The sequence below is a fragment of the Camelus bactrianus genome, chromosome 23, assembly GCF_048773025.1.
Source record: "Camelus bactrianus isolate YW-2024 breed Bactrian camel chromosome 23, ASM4877302v1, whole genome shotgun sequence".
Taxonomy (NCBI): Eukaryota; Metazoa; Chordata; class Mammalia; order Artiodactyla; family Camelidae; genus Camelus; species Camelus bactrianus.
The window spans coordinates 32,973,809-32,991,715 of NC_133561.1; the positions used below are offsets into that span (position 1 = coordinate 32,973,809).

Sequence of the window (17,907 nt, forward strand, 5' to 3'; positions counted from 1 at the left end):
ATTTTCCCAGCATGCTTCTCCTCTGCCAAGTGCACATGTGCCCTCCCGAGCATCGTAGCCACCCTCCAGGTACTTTGGAGGACAGAACTGATGCCACTTACTGATGCTTGTCAGGTAGGTAAGTCTGGCTAAGGAGAACTGATCAACACTGAGCCGTAAGACTTTTGCGGGCAGTTTCACTCTTCCTACATAGCTGCCCGCAGGAGCCAGTCACCCCTGCGATGTTGGTGAAATCCCTTCACCTTCCTAGGCCTCAGATTTTTCATCTGTAAAATGGAGAAAAGAGGCATTTGGTGATGCTCATCTCCACGTCTCTAAATTCCTCTGCTCTGCATTTGCTGTCCTGAGGCCACGCACGAGGCCTGCTCCTTGCCCCTCAGGACGGCCAGGCTCTTGGCAGTGGAGCCCAGAGGAAGGGGCGGGATTTACCGTGTGCCCCGTGTCTGCAGCTCTGGGTGGGGATGCCCGCCTGGTACGTGGCCGCCTGCCGGGCCAACGTCAAGAGCGGCGCCATCATGTCAGCCCTGTCGGACACGGAGATCCAGCGGGAGATCGGCATCAGCAACGCGCTGCACCGGCTCAAGCTCCGGCTGGCCATCCGGGAGATGGTGTCGCTGACCAGCCCCTCTGCCCCGCCCACCTCCAGGACTGTGAGTGGCCTCTCCCTCACCCAGGGCACTTCCAGAGCCCCAGAATAGTGTTTACAGAGTCTCACATGGATCTTTGGGAAGATGGTGGCATTGGGACCTGCCCCTTACTTCCCGTCCCCACAGAGAGCTCCATCTGGTCTCCAGGAGGAGGTAACACTGATGCTGGGAGGCTCCCAGCAGGCCGAGCTCCCTGCCTCCTGCATACCACCTCTCTGTTGCTACTCTGCCAATAATTCCAGATCTTTGGGCAGAGTTTCCAGGACAGGACTTCTGGGGTTTGTGTTGTGGCCAGACTGGAGGAAGCAGAGCGAGGAGGGCATTTGTAAATTCTGGTCCTCCAGCTTCTCCACGAGAGTGTAAACCACTCCATGGACCCCCACTGCTGAATGTAGTCCATCTCGGTGATTCGGGTCAGCCCTTAGGCCAGCTTCATACCACTCATTCGTATTGGTTCAGGAAACATTTGTTGAGTACTTCTGTGTGCCAGGCCCTGGACTGCGCAGAGCAGATACAGTGATGAAAGAGAGTTGCTCGAACGACACAGTATGCGGAGTTGTGGGCTGGGCCTGTGGGAGGACTCTGGGGAAGGGAGCTCTGTCCTGTCCTTGGGGCTCCCAGCTTGATGGGGATCCAGCTAGGTTTCCTCTCTGCCTACAGTCTTCTGGGAACGTCTGGGTCACCCACGAAGAGATGGAAACTCTGGCAACGTCCACTAAAACAGTGAGTTGGGCCGTGGGTCCTGGGCCTGGGGTCAGGCTGAAGACTTGCAGGAGGACGTGGGGAAGGTTGTGGGAAGTCACAGGGGGTTGCAGCTGATCTAGTATGTGGGCTAGGGGTCTGTTCTCAGGGTGGTGGGTTGGTGGGAAAGAAGTGAGACTGAGAACAGTTTGTGTGTAGGGGGCGGAGGAGGGTTCCATTCCAGGGGGTCGCACGCTCACCCTAGGCGACTGGTATATGCAGTGAAGAAGAGCAGGGCTTGGGGGCGTTTGGTCCTGCTGGAGGCCTGAAGCCACAGCATCCTTACCCTTGTGTTTGATCCTTGGTTGGAGGAACAGGGAGGGTTGGGGGAGCCTGGCACCTTGCCCGGCTCCCAGCCAAGTCTGGGGGTATGGAAGTGTGTTTTTGCCACACACACATTTGATCCCATCTGCTGCAAACACAGGCCTGTGCACCAGCCTCCTGTGCGTTCTTAACCATCCCAACAAGCTTTCTTTAGTCACCCATCCAGCTACTGGGGTGTCTGCTCCCTCTTGATGGGGCCTTGAGTGGAGGCTGCCCTGTTTCTTGACTTTGCCTGTTTCCCCCTGACACGCTGCACTCGTTTCTAGGACAGTGAGGAGGGCAGCTGGGCTCAGGTAAGACCCCCGGCTGCTTGTCCAGAAGCAGCTCTCGGCAGTTCGGGCAGTGTTCTCCCAGCAGGTCCGCTCCCCCGCAGGACTCTCCGAGCCCCAGTCTTTTAGGTCCCTCTTCACACGAAGAATCCCGGACATGAGTTCTCTCCTGCGGCTGAAGCCCCCCCTCCCTCCTCATTCCCCTTTAGCTGCTTGTGGTTTCTCACCAGGGCAGGTCAGGAGCTTGGGAGGGCTGCGCCCAGCATGCCTGCCTCTTGCCCTCAGTTTGACCCTCTTCCCAAGACTAACGAGACTCAGATTAGTACAAATCCTTCTTCCTCTGCCTGTCCCTCTTAGGGGTACCCCCAGTGAACTGGCTTTCATTCATTCACTTGGTGAGCAAGGTTTTATTGAGCAGCTAGTAGGTGTTAGGTCTTTCTAGGCTCGCTAGATACAGAAGTGAACAAACTAAGCCATCATGGGGCTTATATTCTAGGGGAGAGACAGTAAACAAATAAATTGACAACATGCCCATAGATAAAAGTGCCGTGAAGAAAAATGAAGGCCGGAGCAGCACTGCTGACTCTTACAGGGAGACTCCATCAACAGGAGACTGGCCAGACCGGGTGTATTGTGTTCTCACAGCAAAGCACTGTCCAGCAGAGGAAATGGATGACTCTTAGAAGTATAATGTTAAGTGAAAAATAAGTCTCCAAAGGTTTTTCTATTAAAACTAAAAACCAAGCAGATTTAATCATATATTGTGTAGAGAAATATTCATTGGTGATTGTAAGAACTGTAAAAAAAAAAATTTGTTTTTTCAATCAAGGTAATAATGATGGGCAGAAAACCCAGCATGGTGGTTACATCTAGAGGGGCAGAAGGCATAAAGTAGAGAGGAAGGGCATGAGGATGGATGGGACACTGGCTCACATGGATGGTGTCCAGAGCTGTCAGCTTCATTTTTATGCTTAATAATGAACATATGCTACATGTATTTTTATATGTATCAACTCTTTCATTCTAAAAGATAACAAAATAAATTTTTCCATTCTAAAAAAAAAATCAAGAAGGGTAAGGAAAGAGAGTGGTGGAGGGTTGCCATTAAAACTCTTTCTAGGATAGAGGGCCAGGGCAGGAGGCAGCATTACCGGGACCAGGCCTCTCAGAACCAGCCTGGGTTGGGGTGGTACATGCAGTATGTGGAGGGGGGGCGGCAGGAGGACTGGTGGGAGGGAGCAACACCCAAAGGACCTGGAGAATTTCTGGATAGACAGCTGAGCCTTAGAGAACTGGGTGCTGGCCATGCAGGCACAGGCCACCCATCCTTCTTTTTTTTTTTTTGTCTTAAGCCAAAACGAAACTCCCTTGTGGACTGTGTGAGGCCAGTTTCCCAAGTGAGACTGGCTTTCTTTGCCACTCTGCAGGTTTTCTGTAATGCAGCCTGTCCCCTGGGCTTAGCAGGCTTGAGGCTGACCAAGAGTTAGGAAGGCCAGTCTGTCTTCCAGCACCACAAATGCATTTCAGAGTCGACAGGAAGGATTTCCTGTTATCTGCTGCCTAGGTAGTCGCTTCTGTTCATTAGTGTAGATAATTGATAAGTGAGTGGAGATGTACCATTTCAAGATCTTAAAAAGTTCCATTTAAAATCCCCACCTCCCGCCTCTAATGAAAATAAGCTGGAATGGTACTGAACCTCCGTAGAGGTTGGGGTAATATTTCTCTCAACCAGAGATGCCAGCTGCCACCTGCTGGCACTGCCTTGCCCCCCAGCCTCCTCTGTCTTGTTCCCCAGACCCTGGCCTATGGGGACATGAACCACGAGTGGATTGGGAACGAGTGGCTGCCTAGCCTGGGGCTCCCCCAGTACCGCAGCTACTTCATGGAGTGCCTGGTGGATGCTCGCATGTTGGATCACCTCACCAAGAAGGACCTGCGGGTCCACCTGAAGATGGTGGACAGCTTCCACCGGTGAGCCGGGCTGAAACCCGGGGCCGCCTCCCAACATGGGTCTCCCCAACTCTGGGGGCCTGTCTCGAGGAATAGAAGGTGCCTCCATCTCCTTCCATGCCTGTTCTGGGTGGTAATAGATCTCCCTTTGGGGAAAGCCCAGTCTTTGTCTCCCCTGCAGTTTGAGGGGTTTGGTTTTCTTCTCATCTCCAACCCTTACGACATAAACAGTCATTTCTCCTTAGCGTCACTTGGAAAATCTTCCCCATTTCTTGTGATTGGACTTGCTGAATTCTCTACGTTTACCCTGAGAAGACTCACACTGAGCCCAGCATCTAGTTTAGATGTCTAAGAAAGAAAGGAGTTAGACACCTCAAAGAAAATAAGGAAAGTTCTTTCTGGACCCCTGCCCTGCCAGCATCTCAGATCTGAGCCTCTCTTCTCCTTTTTGTTGCAGAGGTCTTCCATGCACAAGTGTCCGCAGTGGAGGTCCCAGACTGGCAGCCTGAGGGCAGAATTTGGCTCACAGATGTATTTTGTTTGGCCTACACGATTTTTTAAAAAAAATTATGACTTTAACTGCCAGTATTTAAACACTAGGGAATGTTGTGCAAAATTCTGGATGTCTGGCTTCTCTTGAAAAACAGAAAACTGTGGACACATCCTAGCGTGGACACAACCAGCTGGAGGTCGAGCGGCAGCCCTCCTAAGACATAGGCCGTCTCCTGGCCCTCCCGCTCCCTCCAGCCTGCCTCCCTGTCTCGAAATACCCGCTTGACCCTAGCTGGCATTTGGGTTGGAGAGTAAGGTGGGTGGTGACAGTTCCAGGAGTTGATGGTTCTTCAGAAGTCCTTTTTAACATCCCAGCTTCGATCGCGCAGTCTCCTGTTGGAGCCTGGCCCTTTGCCTTGGGCGCTTGAGGTGACAGAGGGTGGCACTGGGAGTGTGTCAGGGCTCTGCCCATGTCCCTTGGTCTCTGCAACTCATAAAGCACAGAAAAGGTAAATTTGGAAGGGATCTAGTTAGCCTCTAGATTTTACGGGTTAGGAAACTGAGGCCTAGGATGCGGCAGCAGCCCAGGGCCACTCAGGGATGACAGCAGAAGGCCAGTCTCCTGACCCAAGTCTCGTGCTCTGGAAGCCCCGGCTGTGTCCAGCCTCAGCACCGCCCCTCCCTCACCACTGGGGCTGAAAGGGAATCTTTTGTCTCGGTCAGTCTGGGAGGCTGCCGGGCCCAGCTGCACCTGTCCCCTCCTTGGTGATTGATAGGGCTGGGGAGAGAAAGGCTGCCCCTGCCGAGCCGAGATGTGCTGGGGGAGCCAGCGGGTCAGGGCGGCCCAGCCTCACCGAGCGTTACGGAGATCCTCTTCGTGACCATCTGCCCGGGCCCCAGGAGAGACTCTCGGCCTGTACCTGCGGTGCAGATTCAGCTTTAAATCTTGGGTACTTCAAAGTTTATAAAGCATTTCCACATTCCTGACCTCGGTTATGTATATAACTGCTTTTACTCCACTTGATGTTTCACAAGCACGTTTCTAGATCTTTAAGAAGTCTTTAAAATCATAACCTTTTAATGATGAGAAAAGGATATTTAAAAACTCTCCTTTCATAGACAGGATAAACAAGTCCAACAGAGATTGAATGTTACCTGGTCACTCAGCCAAGTGCTTACAGGATGGGGCCAACATCCTTCTTTCTTGAGACTTAACTCAGAGTTGTTTTTTTTTTTTTTTTCCTTAGACCATAGTGTTCTGTGGAGCAGGTTTCCATGAGAATCTCCTGTTTTGACAGGAGCACAAACACACACAATAATCAGCAACGTCCTCCTAAAAGGGGTACCGCTGCTGAGTGCCTGTGACGTTCCAGGAGCTGGCCTAGCCCTTTCATACACGATCACCTTTCATGTCACAGCAGCCCTGCAAGAGGCCTGTAAGCCCCTCTCGCCTGTGCTGAGTGCCGCTCAGCTGGGACGTGGCGCCGCTGGCAATCAGACCCAGGTGGATCTGTCTTTAAGGCCTTTCAGTTTTCATTACGCTATGCGACAGCTTTGAAAGTCATAGAAACTGGACTGGAAATTATAGTAAGTGAGACTGAAATTAGACAGGCGTTTCCAGTTAAGGGCTGTGTGGGCCTCTGCCCCCTCCAGTGGGCCAAGGCTTAAACCAGTGGACAGGGGCCTTGAGCCAGCAAAGAGTTCCTAGAAGTGGTATCTCTGAGCTACAAGAGATTGTTCTAGGCAGATGGGCTACGTGGGTAGACCGAAGGGGAGAGAAGGAGAAGTCAGCATAATTTAATCTCACAAAGCAATTACCTCAATGAGGGTCAAAAGCAGTTGGAGTTGAGAGGAACCTTCTTTTCTGTTCCTTCACTTTATAGATAACAAAACCCAGAGAGGCTGAATGAACAGTAGTGTTCAAGTTAAGGAAGGACCACAGTGAAAGCTGCCCAAGATGGAATGAGCTGCCTCGGAGGTAGCGAGTTCCCGTCACCAGAGCTGTTCAAGCACAGGTGTTCATAATGCTCAGAAGGATGCTACAGAGGTGACTCCTGCATTAGGTGGGAGCTTGGGCTGATAGCCTGTGGGGTCCCTTCTAACCCACAGATTCTCTGGTTCTTGGCCTGGTACTGTTTAAAGTACTTTTAGTACTTTATGTGAATTATTTAATTCATTAATCATTTATGGCATTTACTATGTGTCAGGCACCATTCTAGGGGTTTGAGATATGTCAGTGAACAAAACAAAGCTCCTTGCCCTCATGGAGCTGAAGCTGTAACTGAGAGAAACAGACAAGGAATTGTAAACATATACCATGTTAATAGATAAGCGGTAGGGAAAAAAAAATGAGACCAGTGTGAGGGGGATTGCGAATGTGGGCTGGGGGTGGTGCAGGTGATGTTGCAGTTTTAAATCAGGTGGACAGGGTAAGTACTGAACTGAACTTTTGAGCAAAAGCTTAAAGGCGACAAGGAGGTGAGCCATGGAGCAGACCTGGGGCGAGGTGGAGGGTTCCAGGCAGAGGTAACAGCCACTGCAGAGGCCCCACGACACAGGCTGAATGTGCCTGCCATGTTTGAAGAACTGCCGGGCTGTCAGTGTAGGGGCAGATCATGTGCCATAGTGTAGGCCGTTGTGAGGATGCTGAGCGAAATGGGGATACCAGAGAGTGTCTGTAGGGGTCTTTGTCACTCCAATGCCTAGGGAGGGACACGTTGCTTTCATTCAAAGAACTTTCCTTCAGTCCATCAGGCCCACGCCCTGGCTGAGAGGGAGGACTTGGGGTCGGCAGAGAGGGAAGTGGTCTTGGGTTAGATCATGTCTAAGCCCTGGCGCAAGGAGGAGGCAGAGCGGGCTGGGATGCTCTTTGTGCGGGAGGATGTAGGTCCTGACGTGCTGTGGCTGGTGCTGGATGTGGGGCAGATGGGGCGGGAATGTGGCCCCACTGAGGCTCTGGCTTGGGGTGGGGTGGGGGGCTGTGTGCCTGCAGAACCAGTCTTCAGTATGGGATCATGTGTCTGAAGAGGCTGAATTATGACCGGAAGGAGCTGGAGAAGAGGCGGGAGGAGAGCCAGCATGAGGTCAAGGGTAAGCTTGTCAGGCGCGGTGGGGCCCCTCTGAGAGCAGCCTTGAGGGGCAGGGGTCCGCCTCACTGATCCCTGCCTCGGGCTGAGTGGAGGGCGAAGAGGCATTCCGTGCCTCAGGGAAGCTCCAGATCTGAGAGGGAAGACAGCCCCAACCTTAGGGAGCAGGGAGCTCCTCGTCTGATGAGGGAGACTCAGTCTATGCCCCAAGGATGCCGCCATCTGGTGGAGAAGAAATAGCCCCTGCCGGGTCAGCAGCAGCACCCCCTCCCCCCACACCAGACCGTGGCCACCGGTGGGACAGATGCAATGAATCCCTTGAGGGTCGTGCTGTGGACTGGTGTGGGAAACTGCTCATGGAACTTGCTGATCTGCGTGAGGTTGGACAGGAAAGGGGGGCAAGTCTTAGAAGGGACCTTGAAGGTAGAAAATAAGGTGGCCATTCCCTGCTTGGGGGCAGGGGGTGGCCCGCGCAGGGGCTCTGGGGAGAAAGCCCACTGGCCTGACCCTGAGTCCTGCAGACTGGCAGGAATGGAGTGGTGTGGGCTGCTTCTCCAAGAGCCCAGGTGCCAGGGAGGATGGAAAGAAGACATGGAAAGTTGTGGGGGATTTTTAGGGGTGAGGTAAGAGCCAGAGAACAGGGTAGACTGGGGCTCTGGGTCCAGGAACCTCTATTTCTTTCCCTGGAGAGGCCTTGGCCAAACCTGTCTCTTTCTGCTCCTTTTTACCCCCACCCTCCAGATGTGCTGGTCTGGACCAACGATCAGGTGGTTCACTGGGTCCAGTCTATCGGGCTCCGGGACTACGCAGGAAACCTGCACGAGAGTGGTGTGCACGGTGCTCTGCTGGCCCTGGACGAGAACTTCGACCACAACACGTTGGCCCTGGTCCTCCAGATTCCCACACAGAATACCCAGGTGGGCGTCCCTGTCCTCTGTCTCAGTCTCAGTCTCTTCCTCTCCTCCACTCTCCTGCTCTCTCTCTCCTGATAGGCATATGTTTGTGGATTTGTGGAAGGGTTGTTGGGGGAGCCTGTCCTAGAGGGGATCATAATGTCCTCAAACCTCCAAGTGGTCCCTGTGCATAACCCAGCCTCCTAGGAGACAAAGAGTCCTCATTACAGAGCACACCCAGCACAGCACCCCGAACACTGTGTTAATCCCCACTTCCTCCCATCTTTGCAGCTGAGACTTTTTCTCAACCTGCTTTCCTGACCTGACTCTTCTTCGAGGTAAACTAGCCCTGGTGCCCAGAGGGACCAGAAAACCCATATCTCCTTTGTTTCCCACCCCAGGAATCTGCTCTTGGGTCCTCAGGCTTAAGAAAGCTAAATATACCAAACAGCACAGCCCAGAGCTTCTCCATGCCAGGGCTTTGTCTCCCAGTCAACAGCTCAAAATATCAGACATCTCCTTCCATTACATTTCATAGTTACTATGAAGCTGTCATCTAAGAATATATCTATTTCTCTTGAGCCTATTTATATGTTTGGCCTTTCTAACTTCCTGTGAGTAATGGACTGGAGAAGCACTACCTGCTGTACACAGCACTTCCTGATTTGATTTGTCTTAAATGTACCCCTGGCGGGCTCCCCCTGGGAGAGGAAAGGGCCCCATCCTAACTGCCTGTGATTTGGTGGGGACGTTTGTGTTTGACCAGTCCTCACCTCCTATGATCTCATAAACTCTGTGTTGCCGGGGGGCCCGCGCCTTTGTCCTGCAGACAGAGTGGTCTTAATTCTTTGCAGCCTTTCCTCATATAGACTTGTCTGTGTGCCCTGATCTTTTTAGCTGCCCTTGTCTGGACTGTTCGCAGCTGTCAGATCTTTTTGAAATTCAGCCACCAGAGCTGCACAAGTTATTCTGGGAGCAGACGAGTTTTTGCTTGTGCGAGGGTAGGGCTGGGTTGTCTCGTAATTCTGGGTGTCGTGTTGGCCTCTCGGGGGTCAGTGTGTCCTACAGGCTCTTTGCAGTGACCCTCCCAACCAGCCAGAATGGGCAGCATGGGTTCCCCTCGTTCTTTAGGGGGAGCTGAGATTCTGCCCCCGCCGATGCAGTTTTTCTGTGCCCACCTCCAACCCCACTGGCTGCTTTCCCGCCCACACACACAGCGTTGTGAAATGTGCCTGACGTTTGTAAATGTCATATTCGCCTTTCACACCCAGAGGAGCCGTGTCACCTGGATGCTTGAAACTCAGCTCTGCTTCTCCGTGCTAATCACTTACGAAAATGTTGTATTCCCAATACCGACAAAGACTGTCCTCAAAGCATTCTGTGGTTAATATTTTCCGCCCAAGAACTGGGCTTGTTTTCCTCTCATTTCCTGTCTCTAAATACGCCCAGCTTTTGTGGACAGCAGTACGGTCTGTAAACAGTAGCAGGGCTACGGCTTTGTTGTTTTCTGATCTTTCTTATTTTTCTGACCCATTCATTTAGCTTAGCTCTTAGGGGAAGTAGGATCTGACCCTATATGGAATATTTCATTAAAAATGGTTAAAGGTAGCTGGTGGTGTGGGGAGGGTACAGCTCAGCGGTAGAGCGCATGCCCAGCGTGCACAAGGTCCTGGGTTCGATCCCCTGTACCTCCATTAATTAATTAATTAACCTAATTACCTGCCCCCCCCCAATTTCAAACCTTTATTTCTGACATTTCTCATATCTCCTAATGAGTTAAATTCCTGGGAGGCCTAGAGAAGGCCTTTATGTCCCACTCAGCCTAAGGGCCACCAATATCCGTGACTGAGCAGTCTTCCTAAGTTAAATTCTTGACGTGGAACCTTATAAAATACATTTATGTAATCGAGATAAGTTAAATATTCGTTATCCATGATCTGCATGCTAATCTACATCTCCATAAAGGTGGTAAGGCATGATTTCTTCCCTTACAGACAAATTGTGGGTTTTTTTCCCCCTGCTAGGTGAACCCTGTCCATCCGTGTCTTCTGTGTTCCTACTTTTTATTTTATTTATTTATTTATTTAAAATTTTATTTTATTGAGTTATAGTCAGTTTACAATGTGTCAGTTTCCAGTGTAGGGCACAATTTTTCAGTTATACATCAACATACACATATTCATTGTTGCATACTTTTTCAACATGAGCCACCACAAGATCTTGTATATATTTCCCTGTGCCGTACAGTATAATCTTGTTTATCTATTCTATATATATACCTGTCAGTGTCTACAAATTTTGAACTCCCAGTGTGTTCCTACTTTTTAAAAAATTATAGTTTTCTAATTTGCTCCATGTGAAAAAAATCCTAAGGTTTGACTTCTAAGAGGACACCGAGGTTAGCTTGAAGGAGCAGCAGCAGGGCTAATGGGTTAAATGCACCAAAAACCCCATCTCTGCCCTGGGACCCCCCTAGGAAACAGGTGGAAGATGGCATTAGAGGTCATTAATCATAGCCCCTCTGTCCCCTCCCTCTCTTACTCTGTGGACTCCAGGCACGCCAGGTCATGGAGAGAGAATTCAACAACCTGCTGGCCTTGGGCACAGACCGGAAGCTGGATGATGTGAGTGCTTGGCTGTGAATTAGGGACTTTGGGGATTTGGTTGGTTGGTTCATTGGAGTTGATGAGTTCTGGTTTCCCTGGGCTGATGATTGGTGGGGTGGCCTAAGGGAGAGGATCCGTAGAGGATGGGGAGGACCTCAGGGGACTGGGGAGGCAGGGCCAGGCCAGGCCATGGGTGTGGACAGGTCTCTGAAACTCCTTCCTTGCACAAAAGCTGGGGCTCCTATGCATGGCATCTCTAGCATCTTCCAACTCTCTGCCCCAAACCTCTTCACCACACAGGATCAGAGGTTCCCCCCAAAGGCCATGTCTTTGGGATCATACCTTTTTCTTTACTTCTTGGACTCGATCTCTTCAGTTCTATCAGCGCAGCATGTCTCCATCTGTTCCTGAAGTTTTCAACCCACCCAATCATGGGGTTGTTTGGAGGCAGATGCTATTCTGAGGTCACTGAGTGACAGGTTCGCTCACGGGTTCCTCAGTGCGGTCTGAAACAACTCAACACACTGCTCACTAGGCTTCTAGCATCCCAGCTTCCTCTCCAGTTTTACTCTTATGTCGACTTTTACACCACGTAAAGGTTTTCCTCTCCACCTGCACTGGTCACTGACGAAACAGTCCCTCCACTGGGCTTCATCAGGCCTCCGCCTTGAGTATTGTTTGGACGATGTCTGGGAAGACTCTGATCATCTGGCTATAAGTCCCCCGTTTGAAATGCCTCCTAAAACATACGTGTCTCCTGAGGGGACAGCCCCCTCCTCAGCCCCTGCCCCGTCTCCCCCCAGCTCACTTCCCTGTCACCAGCCTGTCAGGCCCGACTTAGCTGCCGTGGCTCCAAACAAGTTAAAGAAAAGAGAGCAGACTGTTCATTTTTAGCCTCTCCATCTTCAGTTAGATCTGTTCCTGAGCCCCATCTTCTGTGCAGCTTCCCTTTCTTTGCACCTTTCCCCACACCGAGGCCTCTGCTTAGCCCTCCGGTCCTCCCTGTGGGACACCACTAGTGTTACCTGCTTATCAGTTGGTCCCTTCTTAGGTGGGTTTGACAGGGCTACAGCCCACCTCTGTGGAATGGCTACTCCGTATTCAGTAGACAGGACACACTCAGGGACACGCAGAATTTGTAGAGGGGTGATTTCTTCACGGAGGCACCTTGAAATCTGGAGTGTGTTATTTATGTATACATACACATATATTTCAAACATATTATACACACATATTATGTGTGTGTGTGTTCCCGTCAAGGAGGTAAACTTCCAAGTCCCACCAGGTGGTCCCACTCTGAGATCTGAATCTTCCCAGTGCCCCTGCGATGTGGACCCTCCTGCTTATCCCCCACACACCTTGGATCTGAGCTTTCTTCGCTGTATCTTTCCCATCTATCTTAGAGTGGTGCTTTCTAATTTATAAAACTCTTGATTCCTTCAGTCCTTACAAAAATATTCTCTACATGCCTGCTCTGGGCCAGGCATTGGGCAAGGCATGGTAATGCAGTGATGACAGATTTCTTCCTTTATGCTAACAATCATCATGGGAGTCAGGTTATTAACCCATCTTACAGATGAGAGATTGAAGCTCAAGGACATAACTTACCTGCTGTCACAGGCTGATACATGGCAGAGCAAGACTGGAGCAAAAGTATATCTGATTTCTGTGTTCTCCCTACATCCCGCTGCCTCCTAAAAGTGGAGCTAGCTGGCCTGTGAGGCTTCAGACCTTGGGGTGGAGTTATTGAGTAGGTGATGTCATCTTGGCAGCTCAGTGGGATTTCCAGGATGCAGCCAAGTATGGGGCTGGAGAGGACTGATTCTTTAAAAGGAAGCTTAAAGCAGAAAGTCAGGTCCTAGGAATAAGGTGAGACTGCGTGGTTGGGGTGGAGCACAGAGGGGAGGCTGGAGTTTCTGGGGACTGCCTCCTGTCCAGCCATCCAGCACATCACCAGCAGCCTTGAGCTGCCTCTTGCAACTGTTCCCTTTGCCAGTTCTGGTTCTCAGTTTCCCCTCTCAAGCTTCAAGGCCCTGGAGGGCTATATCCAGTTCTCTCCCACATGGAGAGCAAGCCTCGAGGGAAATGAGGAGATGGGAAACAGAAAGATAATCTATTAGAGGACAGGGGAGGAAAAGAGAAACAATCCTTAGGGTTGGCTGAAGATGGAAATGGAGAGAGATGGGGGTGGGGAGAGAGAGAGAGAGATTGAGAACACATGCAGAAGAGAAAGGTCCCTAGACTAGGTTAAGGATAGGATCATAAGGAAGACAGAGATGATGAGGGAATTTCCTGATACACTCAGGGATGGGACACCTGCTTAGGGAGCCACCTGCCATCCATTCACTTAACAAATACTGAGAGCCCGTGATGTTCCCAGGCACTACTCAAGGGCAGGGGATATGTTAGTTGGAACAAAAAAGATTATGATCCCTGTCCCATGAAGCATAGAATTTGAAAGGGGATGGGGGTCCAGAGAGGGGGAGAAAAAAGGAAGAGGGAGAAATGGATGAAATAATCCTGTAAGTACATGTAAAAATGCTACGGCAGAGATACATGATGCTAAGAACTGATAGAGGCATTTGGGGTTTTTTTGGGGGGGATGGTAATTAGGTTTATTTGTTTATTTATTTTAATGGAGGCACTGGGGATTGAACCCAGGACCTCCTGCATGCTAAGCATGTGCTCCACCACTGAGCTCTACCCCCCCCCCCCATGGGGGCATTTGGCCTACTAAGGGCACAAGCAGCAAACCCCAGCGGGGCTGGGAGGGGTTGCCGAGGAGAAGTGGTGGGTTGGTGTCTCTCCTTCCTGCTGGTAGCCCCCTACCTGCGCCAGTTTCCAAGAACACAGGGGTGGAGGGAGATTAGGCATAGCTGCCAAGAAGAGTGGATGTGGGCTCTGAAGAGAGGGGTGGGAGGCCCATGCGGAGCGGCATCCTGTAGGGTTATGGCTCTGGGTGCCCTTTGGCACATATTGTTATTTTGGACACTTAGCTGGCATGGGTGAAGGGGCAGGTGGCAGGGGGCTCCTTTGGGGGAGCATTCCTCTGATTGGCCATCTGCCTGACCCATTGCTGTCAATCTTCTCACCTGATCCTGTCAGAGATAGGAGCCTGAGAAATAGGTAGGGCAGATGAGGTAATTCCCGTTTTACATTTACAGACAAGGAAACTAAAGCTCAGAGAGGTCCCTTAACCTGCTCAGGTCACACAGCTAGTGTAAATGGAAGCCAGGTCTTCTGACTCCTGACCCAGTGCTCTTCCCCGCAGACCGGGGCTGCAGCCATACTGAGGCCCCAGAAGGGCAGGAAGGAGTGAATGGAGGCGGGCTGGTGACTACTTCCCATGCATGAGGCTGGGAAGAGGAATGCTTTAAAGGTCAATGGGCATCCGAAGCCCAGTTTGAGATGGCTGGGGTGGGCAGGGAAGCCGAGTCCAACTGCAGGATGCCAGATTGGGGTGGGGGGAGGGGGTGGCGCGCGCGGAGGAGGGGTGAGGTATAGCTCAAGTGGTAGAGCGCATGCTTAGCATGCAGGAGGTCTTGGGTTCAATCCCCAGTACCTCCTCTAAAAATAAATAAACCTAGTTACCCCCCCCTCCAAGATAAAAAACAAGTAATACAATAATAAATAAATAAAATAGTTTTTTAAAAAGCCAGATCCAAACAGAGGGGACCCCACCCAGCCTAGAGTCAGGGAATTTAAGAGTGACAAGGACTCCCCAGAGTCATCCCCGGAGTCATCCACTTCACCCCATTCATCTGCCGGAAAGGATTTCCAAAGGGAAAGGTACTCTAGAATCATCAGCCATTGACCGCCCTCACCCAGGCAGGGAGTGAGGGTGGCAATTCCAACCCGGCCCTGGGCCTCTGCGTTGTCCCCACGGTGCAGGGGGAGGACAAGGTGTTCCGACGCGCGCCCTCCTGGAGGAAGCGCTTCCGGCCACGGGACCACCACGGGGGCGGCGGCGTGCTCGGCGCCTCGGCCGAGACCCTCCCAGCGGGCTTCCGCGTGTCCACCCTGGGGCCCTTGCAGCCGCCACCGGCCGCGCCGAAGAAGATCATGCCTGAAGGTGAGTGCCAGGCTGGCTGGGCCTGGGGCCTGTCCTGGCAGCCCGGGGAGGGCCGGCGGAGGAGCCGGGGCGGGCGCTGGCGCTCGGGGCGAGGCCGATGCGGCGCTGACAGCTCCAGGCGGGCCCCACGTGTGCTGCGCACTAACCCGCCGCTCTGTGTTCTCCCGCGGCTGCCGACCCCCCCAGCCGGGACGGCGGGGGCGCAGAGACTGGAGACCTCCACGGTTCGGACCTACTCCTGCTGACCCCCCTCCCTCCCATCCCGGGTCTGACGGGGGGTGTGCCCGTGGCTCGGGGTAAGTGGGCCAGGACGGCCCTCTGCCCGCGCACGGCCTCTCCGCGCACCTGCCCCTGGTCCCTGGTCCCCACCCCGGGCCCTGCCGCTCCAGCCCTGCTCGCGTGCGCTGCGCGGCTTGCCCGGTCCTGCTGCTTTCTGGCCTTGGGCGCTTCACGCTTGCACGCACGCCCCGGATACCTTGCAGCCTGTCTCCAGTGAGTTGGACTCACTCCCAACTCACCACTCAGTGCCTTTCTCTCTTTCTCTCTTAGCTCACTCCCACTATCTCTACGGACACATGCTCTCCGCCTTCCGGGACTAGCCACAGCCCCCAAGGCCGGCTTCCACCTGCTTGGTTTCCCAGGCTCTGATAGCCCTGACCCCTCCTGCTCGGTTCCCTTTCTCCTACGGCTCCTACTCTCATCTTTGACTTTCCAGTCGCCCTGAATCTCAGAATATACTTGTCCACCCCCTCGGCATCGCACTAGCCCAAGTACAGCGTGTGTCCATGTCTTGTGGATGTGGCTGGATCTCCTGGTGTTGTGGAGACAACCAGGTTGTCCATGCTTGTGGGCCTGGGGGAGGGAGAGGAAGCCAGCCCAAGACGGATGGACTCCAGCCTCCTCCTTCTGCATTTGGACTGCAGCCTCCACCAGAGACCAGGACATGGTGCCAAGGGCGGGGGGGTGGCCCTTCCAAGAAGAAAAGGCACTTGAGGCTGCCTTGCTTGGGTTGTTTGGCCTTCCAGTTTCTGTCCACCTCCTTTGGTACTAGACGGTCCACACCTGATTTTTGGCACCCCCAGCATTTCCCCTCCCCCAGCTCACCTGCGCAGCTGCCGCTCCTCCCTCACCTCCAGGGCCTTCCTGGGGGCTTGGAAGGGCTGCAGAAGGCCCCATTCTTCCTCAGGACTATGAGGCTGGCAGGGGGAAGGCTAAGGTGGAGATTCTAAGGCCCTGGTTGAAGGTGAATCCCCAACACCAAGTGTAGGATAGGGAAGCTCTCGGCCCTCCCGCCCAGTGGGAGGTGCAGCAGGCCAGCTGGAGAGCGAGCCAATGGCCTGGGTGACCTTAAGCCCAGATGGCGGTGGGAACGCACCCTGCCCCAACCGGAGGGGGAAGCCGCTGCTGGGCTTGGGGGAGGGGGGGATTGTGTGGCTCTTGGCTCTGGGGCAGAACGGAGCTAACCATGCCCTGCCAGCAGTGCTCCCAGTATCCCTGCCCTTTCTGCTCCCCCTGCCCCACTTCTTTGATAATTCCAGCCCTGTAGGAACATACCTGATGGGTGGGTTGAGTATACATTGACCTTAAAATCTGATTTGGGAAAAGGGTAATCTGAGGCTACTTTCCCCTGATCTCCTGGGAAGAAAATAAAGCTTCCCCTTTCGTGACTCATGACCCAGGTCCAGGAAATCGAGTGTTGGTGAAAGCTGTCATTCTGCTTGTCCCCAGACCACCACCCCTTGTTCAGGGCTCTTTAGGTGTGCAGGCACGGCCTCGTCCAGAAATTCCTGAGACCTGCCCGGCTTCAGCTGCTTCCCCCAGCGGCTTGGTGGCCTCCGGACCTGAGGGATACAGGTTCTGGTTTGGTAGGAATGTCACTTCCAAGAAATCCGCCTTCCTCACCCACTTACTCATTCTGCCAAGGTGCCTGGAAGTGTTTGGGACCCAAGTTCAGGGTGAGTTGATACAACCCAGGGCTTCATCTAAGCGAGAGGAGAGGAACAGTGCATGGGCCAGTGCGTGCCATCCAGCAGGTGGCTGAGCAGCTCGTTTGCGAGCTGATGACTTGGGTTCTGAGCCGGGGCTAGGCCAGCAGGTGGGATGCTGGGGTCAGAGCACCCTGTCCAGAAGGAGTGATGGAGCCTGGGGCAGTGCCAGGCTTAGAGTCTTATGCTACTTTTCAGTAGAGGAGAGGTCCACCAGTGCTGGAGCCGGGTGGGCTCCCATGGGTGTGGGCAAGGCAGCTGCCCTTGCCCTCAGTGTTCCCTGCCCTTCCTGCCTGCCAGGTGCTGGGAGTGGAGCTGGAGGAATTCTTGAGCAGAAAACAAGTTGGACAGAGAGAAAGGGCCCCTATCCCTGGGTAATGGATGTTAAGATCATGGAGAAACCCAGAGTCCTAAGATTGGTGAAGCTGGAGACTGCAGGGCTGTCTGACCCTTCAGGGAGCTCTGAGCTATCTAAGTGGGAAGGTCTACAGCTTAACCCTGTCATGACTGATCATGTCATAAGGCAGCAGCTGGCGGGACCCAGGTCTGTTCGGGGCATCTTGGGACGTTTTGCAGGGAGGTGATGAAGAAGAGAAACCTTCTGCATACATCGATGGAAAGCTCTTGTCTTGGTGTATCCCTCGCCTCACGGTCAATATATATTTTTAGTTGGAGAGTCACCAGTGACCCACACCCCCCTCACCAGCCTCCTGTATCTTGTCAGGTCCCTTCTCAGTACTGTACTGGCTCAGTGCATCAGGAGAGGGCGTGTGGGTGTGTATGAGTGTGAGTGTGGGTGTGTACATACCAATAAACAACCTGGTTTTAAGACAACATACAAA

General features: G+C 52.8%; 1 protein-coding gene and 1 long non-coding RNA gene across 13 annotated transcripts in view; one reads left to right on the plus strand and one right to left on the minus strand.

Annotated features, from left to right (window-relative positions):
• The window catches only part of PPFIA4 (PTPRF interacting protein alpha 4), a 48,663-nt gene extending 30,756 nt beyond the window's left edge, over nucleotides 1-17,907 (plus strand). For 2 of the 12 annotated variants that reach the window (XM_074352036.1, XM_074352039.1), the window contains exons 22-29: nucleotides 381-650; nucleotides 1,308-1,370; nucleotides 3,777-3,952; nucleotides 7,416-7,513; nucleotides 8,251-8,426; nucleotides 10,958-11,026; nucleotides 14,900-15,080; nucleotides 15,267-17,907. In XM_074352036.1, coding sequence (XP_074208137.1) covers nucleotides 381-650; nucleotides 1,308-1,370; nucleotides 3,777-3,952; nucleotides 7,416-7,513; nucleotides 8,251-8,426; nucleotides 10,958-11,026; nucleotides 14,900-15,080; nucleotides 15,267-15,325 — 1,092 coding nt within the window. In that variant the 3' untranslated portion in view covers nucleotides 15,326-17,907. Of the gene's footprint in view, nucleotides 1-380; nucleotides 651-1,307; nucleotides 1,371-3,776; nucleotides 3,953-4,388; nucleotides 5,284-5,670; nucleotides 7,389-7,415; nucleotides 7,514-8,250; nucleotides 8,427-10,957; nucleotides 11,027-14,899; nucleotides 15,081-15,266 lie in introns of those variants that run through there. The other 10 variants (XM_074352038.1, XM_074352041.1, XM_074352040.1 and 7 more) reach the window with 8 other exon arrangements.
• On the minus strand, nucleotides 4,773-11,480 carry LOC123614424 (uncharacterized). The gene is made up of 3 exons (XR_006721779.2): nucleotides 11,351-11,480; nucleotides 5,278-5,343; nucleotides 4,773-4,907 (listed from the first exon to the last, which is right to left on the minus strand). It is a non-coding gene; the product is annotated as an uncharacterized LOC123614424 (long non-coding RNA).